Consider the following 11,547-nt stretch of genomic DNA (forward strand, 5'->3'; position numbering starts at 1 on the left):
TATATTACTCTTTAATTTGGCTATGTAATAGTTGTTAGGTAAATGAAATTCAAATAAAAACAAGAAATTTTTATTATATTTGATGGGAAAGGGAAGAGGAAAAAAACTCTATCAATTGGGATTGGTGTTATCTTAATAAATCCCAAGGTGGCTTAGGCCTAAACGATCTAAGCAAACATGGAATTTAACTCATGTTGTTAAATGGATCCTTAAGGAATTAGAAGGTGATGAACCACGAAAGATTCTTGTCAGAAATAAAATTTAGCTCGTTGTCCCTAAACAAGATAATAACTCAAAAATTATCCCCTTCTATGATTTTTTATAAGAAAATACTCAATAGCTCTTAGAGGATGCTTTGTGTATAAAAGTGTATGGAAATCATGGGAATTAGTTAAAAATAATTTTATTAATTATCACATTATTAACAACACCAATAGGTAGGTTCACTCTTACATGTCCATTTATTGGAACTTGGAGCACAAGCGTAAACCCCTTGCATTATTGCAAGGGTACTCGTCTAAGAGATAGTCCCTAAAATAAATAATTTTTTTTTAGTGATATCATTCACAATGGGCATCTAAAAGCATGGCCCTTTTTGAGCTATCAATATGATTTCCCCCCATCAAACTCAAGGACTTATTCAATCCTAAGACAGGCCTATTCCATGTACGATGTGGATAATTAGAAAAAATTAGATTTACCGATGTCAATATATTCAAAAATAATAAAACTATAGTTATTTATAAAAGACTTTCTACTACATAATCCATTACTAGTTTTATTAATAGTTTTTGGAAATTATATTTTGACTCTATACAATGGCAAAATATTTTCAAAATTTTATGGTCTAACACTCTTGAGCCTAAACGGGCCTTCTTTAGCTAGTTATTCATTTTGTAGAGATTGGGTCATATAAGATTAACTCCTCCAATATTGTGATTTGTAACATACACAAGAAGCCTGAATCACCACGACATATATTTTTGACCATTTTTTTTCTAATGAAATCAAGAAAATGTTTTTTGTTGGTTGGAATAATTGGGGGAATAATAAAATAATTCATTAGAAAAAATATTCTCACTAGAACTATGAATAAATTTGTCAAGGAATATAATTTATTTTAGATTTAATTTTTTATTAAAGTTTTATGGATTATCTGGAAAGCAATCAATGAGGAAAAGTTCAAAGGTTCAAAGGTTCAAAGAGGATACTTAGTAAGTCTATAAAAAGACTCATTTTTTTCAATGCACCTATGTAGGTTACACTAGCAATGGAGGTGTCTAAAAGATTTTTTTTAAGTTTCTAAGGGAAGGCACAATGGAGGCAAAAAAAATCTAAGATTAAATATGGATAAATGTGGCCATTCAACAAAGTAGAGAATATCCCCTTCTCGTCAAGATTTCAAAACTTTCTATTGAACTATAATGACAAATACCTAATTGAGACACTGAGAAAAGACCTAATAGTGTATATAGGAGAAATTTTTTATATCAATCGAGGAGATGAGTCCATAGTCGAGGTAGTGAAGTCAAGTGATGAGGCCTTTGATATCATTCCACTAATTATTTGGAATGATATCATGGACAAGTATAGTGATAGCAAGAACTCTTAAAGGCCTAGTAAAATATGGTGTATTGACTATGTGTGTGTATCACACCCACCCACACACACACATACATATATATGTCTATGTATATTATGTATATGTATGTGTTTGTGTGTGCATGCGTGTGTGTATCACACACACACACACACATATTTATATTTATATACACGTAAATACATATTGTAGACACCTAAAATTGTCCTAGCTTAATTAAATATATTTTTTCATTTATTTAAATTATCCTTTCCCTAAATTAAATAATTTTTTATTTATTTAATTGGCACCACCTCTTCTATTGATTAAATGAATATTTATTTATTTAATTAATTCATTGGTTTTTTATCTCCATGACACTTTTCATTCATCTCTTAATTTACCTCTAACAACCTCTCTAATATTTTCCTATGTTTTATACCTACCTACTAATCCTAGCCGACCAGTTATCCTTTGACTTCTTAATCCTATCCCTCCATTTCTATGACACTCTTGAAATCTGTTCCTTTTTTAGCTCTTATGCACACATTAAATCTGATTTATTTTTATTATATAACATTTGATTTATCTTTTTACTTTTTTTTACTTAACGAAAATTTTAAAACATATAATAATATCAGATTTTTACAATCCATCGGTAATGTGTTTCAAGATTTTTGGATTAGACTGTGTATTAGTTTTTTTGCATCAACTTTTAGGATTACACTTTCTGATCTATCATCAAAATACTAGAAAGCTAAGAGACATAGAATTATGAAAAACAAAATTAATACAAACCAATCAACATATCTCAAATAAATCTCAAATAAATGATCATTCTTTATGTCAATTTTAGAAAAATTATTTAACTTTTCCATTTAAAAAATCAGTATTCTAAACAAATTAATAAAACAATATATGAAACAAAAGATTACTTTTAGAATACATTTATCCACAACTCATCCTTGAAAATCCAAGACATTTTGAATGGTAAAGTCACTACCACATCTAACATTAAAATTAGATTGGTGATGGAGAAATTTACTCATTTCCATCTAAAGAAAATACTGTACACCATTGGTAGGACCTTAAACTCTGAAATCTGATGTACATGTTTTGTCGTTTACTGTTGGAAGCAGCCACCACTGTCCCAAGTAATGTCAATATATCTCTTTCAAATTTATCCACAACTCATCCTTGAAAATCCAAGACATTTTTAACGGTAAAGTCACTACCACATCTAACATTAAAATTAGATTGGTGATGGAGAAATTTACTCATTTCCATCTAAAGAAAATACTGTACGCCATTGGTAGGACCTTAAACTCTGAAATCTGATGTACATGTTTTGTCGTTTACTGTTGGAAGCAGCCACCACTGTCCCAAGTAATGTCAATATATCTCTTTAAAATTAGATTGGTGATGGAGAAATTTACTCATTTCCATCTAAAGAAAATACTGTACGCCATTGGTAGGACCTTAAACTCTGAAATCTGATGTACATGTTTTGTCGTTTACTGTTGGAAGCAGCCACCATTGTCCCAAGTAATGTCAATATATCTCTTTCAAATTTTGCCACAAATCATCCTTGAAAATCCAAGACATTTTGAACGGTAAAGTCACTACCACATCTAACATTAAAATTAGATTGGTGATGGAGAAATTTACTCATTTCCATCTAAAGAAAACACTGTACGCCATTGGTAGGACCTTAAACTCTGAAATCTGATGTATATGTTTTGTCGTTTACTGTTGGAAGCAGCCACCACTGTCCCAAGTAATGTCAATATATCTCTTTAAAATTAGATTGGTGACGGAGAAATTTACTCATTTCCATCTAAAGAAAATACTGTACGCCATTGGTAGGACCTTAAACTCTGAAATCTGATGTACATGTTTTGTCATTTACTGTTGGAAGCAGCCACCACTGTCCTAAGTAATGTCAATATATCTCTTTCAAATATTTCCACAACTCATCCTTGAAAATCCAAGACATTTTGAATGCTAAAGTCACTACCACATCTAACATTAAAATTAGATTGGTGATGAAGAAATTTACTCATTTCCATCTAAAGAAAATACTGTACGCCATTGGTAGGACCTTAAACTCTGAAATCTGATGTACATGTTTTGTCGTTTACTATTGGAAGCAGCCACCACTGTCCCAAATAATGTCAATATATCTCTTTCAAATTTATCCACACTCATCCTTGAAAATCCAAGACATTTTCTATAAATATTAGCAACAAAGTGCAGGGCATTGCAAAGGGGAAGATGGCACCTTCAGCGTGTGCAGCTTGTCGATCACAGCGCAAAAAATGTTCGGATGAATGTTTGCTGGCTCCTCATTTTCCTTCCGATGACCTTCAAAAGTTTGGGCTCGTACAGAAAGTGTACGGATTCAACAATGTCCTGAAAATGCTTAAAGTAACGTAACTGTACCCAATTTCTAAATTTGCGTTCTTCGGCCTTAAGTCTGATTCTCTAATACCAGAAATAGTAGAGATTTTAAATTGTTTTTAAGAATGTATTAAATATTAGGCTAGGTTTCTGGATTCAATTGTGTTTTGTTTGCATCAATGTTTCGGATCACAAGTCATAAATTATGAAATATGATCTGAAATGTTGATGCAAACAAAGTATACACAGTTGAATCTAGAAGCTTAGCATAATATTCATTATGAACTGTGAAACATAAATTATGAAATATGATCTGAAATGTTGATGCAAACAAAGTATACACAGTTGAATCTAGAAGCTTAGTATAATATTCATTATGAACTGTGAAATATAAACTGTGGAAGTTTAATGTCTGTGTATTTAATGTTTTCTCATACTGAACTGGGGTGTAATTCTGTTGGCAAGAGTTTTGTTTTGTTATGTTAGGTGGGGGGGCTGGTTTTGTTGGCTAGAGTTTCTTATGTTAAAGTTCTCACCCAGATCCTGTTAAGAAATTTACTGGACATACTTCAATCAGTACTTGCAGTTGTTTTAGTCAAATTCTTTCTATGTAGGCTAAATAAATGAACAGAAAATTGTGGTCTCTGTTTCTTTAAGTATATGCTGGTTTTGTTTGAGTCAGCTAGACAGAAATTTCCTTCTCATTGATCTGTGTTTGGTCAGATGCTTTACTTACTAGTGGGAAAATGCTTTACTTACTAGTGGGAAAACAGTGTTAAATGAAATTCATGGTTTTGATGTGGTATTGTAATAGGATGTTAAAGCTGAGCAAAGAGCAGATGTAGTGAAGAGTTTGGTGTATGAAGCGACTGCCAGAATGGAGGACCCTGTTTATGGGTGTACTAGAGAGATCCATCAACTGCAGAAGCGGATTGCTGAGCAGGAGTCCAAGTTGGCAGCCACGCAAGCAGAGCTCCTGGATATGCGTTTTGAACATGACAATTTTGTTTCCCTTCCCACCATTTGTGACGAGGTGGATCAAATGCTGTTTTGTGAACCGCTATGGGAAGTGCAAATTTAAGAGAAGATTATATTGAAATTTGTATTATGGAGGTCAGAGCATTCCTCAATGTTTCAAAAACGCTTTAATACTATTTTACAATTATGCTGCTTATCCTAATGAACATTTGTATTAAATATATATTTTAATAAACTTGGCTCGTTTATATTTTTATATGAATGTCTCTGATTTATTTTTCTTACCGGGTGGGACGTCATTATTGAGGATTCAGGCCGTCGCTCAAACCTGGGTGAGCCTTCTGCTTTGATTAAAACCCCCAGAATTTTGTCTTGCACCCAGCCATCAGGCCTTGATTGTTTCCACTTTTATTGTACTGGGACATACTTAAACTGTATTTAAATCAAACGGCAGAGTTAGAACAAATGTGATGATGTTAATTTTTCTTTTAATTTCTCTATTCTTTATGCTTTTATGGATGTCCATACCGTCTCAAATCTCCCACCTGTCAATTTCATTTGTTTCAAATTTTTTAAAACCTTTCATCAAATCCATTTTGTGCAATCTTGCAATTGTAACATTTCATGGATTGAAGATTTTGTTCGATTGATCACAAGGTCTGGTCTCTCCCCAGTCCAGGTATTACACCAGTAGTTATCGATCATGTTAAAAAATTTACCAGATACACACTGCAGTTTAAAGTTTAAAGGAAGGACTATCTGATACATGCAGTCTAAATGAAAATCATGAGATTTCATGAAATGACATCTCTTTGGTCAAACAGTTCACATGCATTGTTTAGGCTTCCACATTTTGTAAGCATATCTACCAGGACAGTTGCAAAATTCCTCTAAAGGATGCCCATGCCCTGTTCCAAAACTCCCATTTTGGCATAGACTGTGGGGGATTCTGCCAGAGGAGAAATTAGATTTCATACCAGAGCAATGGAGATTAAAAAATCAGAACAGCTATTTAACCAATCAAACAAGGGCCAAAAGAATTGGCAGCCTACCCCTAATACAATACAAACAACTGGGCAAACCTGACAGAAGAGGCATCAGAAACCCTAACAAAAGGGGCAGAAAACCTACAACCAACACATTCCAAACATCGATAAACACAATCCTGAAAAAGGAATCAGAAGTTAATATTTGTGGAACAAAACAGGGGAAACACCAATGATAAAGAACAAGGGAGAGATTAGTCCAGAAAGGATGGGAAACCAATACAGTATAATCCTGCACTGGTGCAACACACACTGCTGAAGAGAGCCCCTGAAAAGAGATTGAACAAACAACCTCTCAACTCACAATAGCAGGGAGCAAAGAAAACCCCCACAACAAACAAGAACAGGGAACAGGGAATTCAGGACTGTAAGACAGAGAGAGGAATCCTCCATCAATAATTTTATAAATGAATAATTGGAATCTTGTATATAGTATGAAATATAAATTTGCAGTTTTTCTTTTAAATATATCTTATAATGGTAAAAAGACATATTGGGAAGAAGTTTTTTTCAATATAATGAATTACTTTTATAATTATAATTAATCTATGTCTAATCTTATTGTCTATGTTTATATGGTTGATATTAGTTCAATTATATTGTAAATTTATTTATATGTTTAATTTTTAATATTTAATTTTAAATATAATGACTAATTACATGAAGTAATTGAGCTAATGAGAATTGTCCACTTTATATTTATATTATGAATGTATAGTTTACCAATTGTCTCAATGCTAATATTATGTTACAAATTCAAGTTTAGGTGGATAAATTGGCTTTAGAGTTTCTCATTTGTAGATTCATAATGTATAATTGACTAAAGCTACATGTACTATTCCTAATGTGCCATCTCTTGTTAGTAGTGCTGTCTTATCTCTATGTGAATGTTGATATGGTCATAACCATAATGTTCATTCTAGAGGGAGCTTTTATTGTTCTAAAAAATCCATTCAACACAAATATTATGGCTAATATGATGGGTTCTTATTGTTTTTCTTTTTATCAATATTAAATTTTTTTTCCCTAATTATCATATAAGAAAATTGTACCAAGTTGTATATATGCAAACTCATAAAAATAAAAGTATTTTAAAATACAACATTAATTTTTTTACTAAGGCTTTTCTTCTTTAAATCTTCAACCTCGTTAATAAGTTGAAAGGAGTTGTGAAAAAAGCAATTTACCATTTCACATTGTAAGTATGAATTCTAGTCTCTTGTTTTGATTAAAATTGGTTTTCAATTCATTTCAGAATAGGCAAGCAAGACAATTTTAAAATAAGCATGCACTGTATTCCTCTCCATGAGATGTGTATTATGTTTGTTGGTTTAAAGCAAAGTTGTTAGAATAATGAGTTTTTTAAGTTTTGAAAAGTCAATCACATGTTTGAAAATGCTTATATGCATAAAAAAATTAAGTATGTTGGAGTTGAAAGTCTTAATTTGTTATTTTTAAAATTAGTTTAGAGTAATAGTATGTCATTCTAAAAAAAGAATATTCTAGAATATTTTATGGTAGTATACTATTATTAATACCATTTCATCAGGTTTGTTTTTCTATTATATTTGACTTTTCTTGAATTCTATAGTTTTATATTTCACTATTATAAAAATACATTAAAGGCTACTGTTATTACCATTTCATCAGATTTGTTTTTCTATTGTATTTGACTTTTCTTGAATTCTATAATTTTATTTCACTATTATTAAAATACAATATAATCAATATGAATAGACCAATCAAACATATTGCTAAAAGTTTAAGGCAATATATTATAATAAATATTGCTAAAAATATACACACAATATCATTAGGGATAACTTTGTCAACATGTAGCCTTCTAGGGGAGAGGGACCAGTAGTCATTAGGGATAACTTTGTCAACATGTAGCCTTCACATGGAATATCGTAAGACCTCCGTTTTTTTAGAAGTGTAATATGGACACTTAACTATCTACAACTAAGATTTGAAAGGAAGACCAAGAGTCACAACTTAGAATTCTAAGTTCCCTCATGGGAATTGAACTTGGGTCCCCACATTGAGAACTCAATGCTTTAACCAACTAAGCTAAACCCCTTGGACAACACTTAAATCTTTGGAAAATCCCTTGCTTTTAATGGAGAAAAACAAGGTATTTATTGTGTTCACCTTTTATATTTGTGATAAAACAAATTACTAATATGAAATACTCCAATGCATATACATTGCTACCCCAATAGTTGTACACATAAGAATAATATTTTTACACTATGATAACAGTATTTGTTTAAGTGAGTATCTTATTTTATAAATGGCATGCTTATAATGGATAGCTATGATATTTTATTTGAAACAAAAAATGATCTATTTCACTTGTTAATTAATGTATTTATGTTTTTTTTATATAACATTTATATGTTCTTTTATGTTCAACTATTGGTCCATTTTGATCAACATTTGACATTTTTTTTATTTACATGTGAATTATTTATTTACATTATATAGTATAAATATGTGGCAAGACTGGATATTATATGCACACTTGCTATAACGATTATTGAACTCCGTACAACTACCGATCCCTCTCCCCTAAATAGATAAAAGTCGATATCAAAATTATTAACAAACTGAGAATTGTCAAAATCTGCTAACTATTAAGAAAGAATGAGTGATATAACTTTTATATAGCCGCCCTACGTCATTAAGAATTTTGATGGCGCTGTGGATATTTTTCAGAAATCTCTCCTCTCTGAATTTGCTTTCTGCCATCACATCGTCTTGGAGGCGAACATGAAACAATGCAAAACATGTGTGGCTGATTGCTTGCAATTGTCAAATCAATTGCCTTGTTAAGTAACGTAACCACACCCAGTTTAATGTATGGACACATGGTTTCATAAAATTCAAACCTATCAAAGCATGGAAAAGAGGGCACATTCATTCTCTTCTACAGACATGAGATGCATTTCGGAGTTCATATGTTTATCTGTGCCCTCCAACATCTATTCCCCTATGTTTATTGAGCTAGAGCTGATTTGGACCAATGACATCAAGTTTTGAAAATATATTAATGTTGTTCTTTCTTGTTTTTGGATTCTATTGTATTGTTGTTTTTTTCTATCAATGTTTCCCATCACACTCCATGATCTATCATTAGAATGGTTTGTTCCAATTTGAATATCTATTTGTTTAGTTACAATCTCCATTGTTACTCCTTCACATATCTATTTATTACTCTTCGCAATCTTTGTGCTCAATTTCAAAACTTTAAAGATCTTACGGCTAAGATTAAGCTTTCTTTGAAGGACCTTCTACCTTTTTTTTCCTCATGATTACGCTCTTGGTTTTTAATGACACTATTTATGATCTAGATACATGGTTTAATCTTTGATTTACTAGTGATTGGTTTATGTCTTCTTTCATTCGTTACAACTATCTTGATTCACTAATTCAAGGAAGGCAAGAACTCAAAGATTTGTAGTTTCTAGCAAATAGGTGCTTGGCTTATCATTTGTTAACTCCCAATTTCTTATTCTAGCGACAAACTCTGATGTTAAACTATAGATTATTAGATCTAATTAGTTGTTCTCATGAATTATTTTTGTTTTAAGCATGAGTAGGTTTTTTGTACTTGTCTAGTACTATTTAATCGCAATCTCTATTGTTAGTCCTTCACATATCTATCCACTACTCTTTGCAATCTTTGTGCTCAATTTCAAAATTTTGAAGATCTTATGGCTAAGATTAAGCTCTCCTTGAAGGACATTCTACCTCGTTTTTCATCATGATTACCCCTTTAGTTTTTAATGACGTTGTTTATGCTCTAGATACATGGTTTAATCTTTGATTTACTGTTGATTGGTTTATGTATTCTTTGATTAGTTGCAACTATCTTAATTCACTAATTCAAGGAAGACAAGAACTCAAAGATTTGTAGTTTCTAACATTGGTGCCTAGCTTATCATTTGTTAACTACCAATTTCTTATTCTAGCTATGGATAAAGACTTTGATCTTGAAGTGTAGATTATTAAATCTAATTAGTTGTTCTGATGATTTTTTTTAAGCATATGTAGGTTTTTTGTAATTGTCTACTAATATTTAATACTTGGTTTTCAATATTTTTTCTACTTCCTTTGATGGCAAATCTTTTGACTAGCCGAGTTGTCACTTTTATGTTTAGTTTAGATGTTTCTTTTTCTTAGTTTTAATTGATTAGCTTGTTGTAGTTTTCTTCTATAAATAAGATGTATATTGTTTCATGAATTCTTACCTCAATAAAAAAAATGCTGATTTGATATAGAAACTTGCTATAAGTAAATACAATTGTATCACAGGTACAAGTTTTGATTAAATCATCAAAGGGTTCTTATATATTCCCTCATTCATTTTAATCTTTGAATATTTTCCCATACAAATCCTAGAATAATAATATTGTCTCAAAAATATTTATGTGCAAAATGACTATATTATTAATGAATGAATAATTTGTCTCCTTATGTCTACAGTTTGATTAATTAAATTTTTTTTGAGCATCCCTTACCTTCCCTCTAGTGAATTTCAGCACTTATTCTAGCAACTTTCCTACTATAAGTGTCAAGTTTAATATAGTCGCATGTTCATACAAGCAAGAACAAGCAATAGAGGCTTAGGTCAAAATATTTGTAACATCAAGAGTAAGTCTCTTCCTAACATTTGAAGTTCCCCTGATATTTTTCTCCCTCCATTTACATTGGTAGAAAATTTTTGTTTCCAAAAGAAAGGAATTCATTGGACTAACAAAAAGTGGTACATCACTATTAACTCAAATTTTCCCCTTATGGCCTAGGTATGCAAGAGTAACAAAATAGTTAGGAATTTTTAATTATATGAGATATTAAGTTTGAATGGGAGCTAAGATGGTATATGGGGAAGAATGAAAACAAAAAGGAAAAAAAGATGGGTAAGAAATTAGATGGGGGTAATAGAATAATCAATATGTAGATAAGTAGTAAAAGGAGAAGGAATGAGATGAATGTTATGAGAGATATAAAATCTATCTCAGATGTTGAGATTTCTATCCATTCCAACTTTTCAAATAGACCATGTAAATTGATTTTCAATGTGATTCAAATTTCTATCATATATAGAAAATAAATTGCACCCAAAGAGTTGTGGTGAATGTAGTTTTCTTAAACTTATTAGTGTTGAGCTTAGAATGATTTATATCAATTTCAATCATGTTTCACCATATTGAAATTTTCTCTATAACGCAACCCATTTTATAGTATCATTAAGATCATACATAGAAAAAAAAGCCAACAATTTAATCATTAAAGAAAATAAGTCTAACCCATACGTAATTACACAAGGGATCCTCACTTTAATAATGACACATTTAGAAATCCATGAAGATATTCTTTTATAATCTCCACTTCCATCCTTATGAGAAGTATGTAGGAACAAATTATCTTTCCATATATTATGTCGAGGCACACAAAGATGAACATCACTTAGAGCTTTGCTTGAAAAATTAAGATATTAAATTTACCCTTTTATATAGACTCTTTAACTCAAATTCTAAT

At 31.0% G+C, this 11,547-nt stretch overlaps 1 protein-coding gene across 1 annotated transcript; it reads left to right on the forward strand.

The window, feature by feature from the left end:
• The first annotated feature begins 3,817 nt into the window (after positions 1 to 3,817).
• LOC131055456 (LOB domain-containing protein 24-like) lies at positions 3,818 to 5,211 on the forward strand. The gene is made up of 2 exons (XM_057989942.2): positions 3,818 to 4,006; positions 4,794 to 5,211. The coding sequence occupies exons 1-2, from the start codon at positions 3,854 to 3,856 to the stop codon at positions 5,058 to 5,060; spliced, it is 420 nt and encodes a 139-aa protein (XP_057845925.1). The 5' UTR covers positions 3,818 to 3,853; the 3' UTR covers positions 5,061 to 5,211.
• The last annotated feature ends 6,336 nt before the right edge of the window (positions 5,212 to 11,547 follow it).

This window comes from Cryptomeria japonica, unplaced genomic scaffold (assembly GCF_030272615.1).
Source record: "Cryptomeria japonica unplaced genomic scaffold, Sugi_1.0 HiC_scaffold_630, whole genome shotgun sequence".
NCBI classification, from domain to species: Eukaryota; Viridiplantae; Streptophyta; class Pinopsida; order Cupressales; family Cupressaceae; genus Cryptomeria; species Cryptomeria japonica.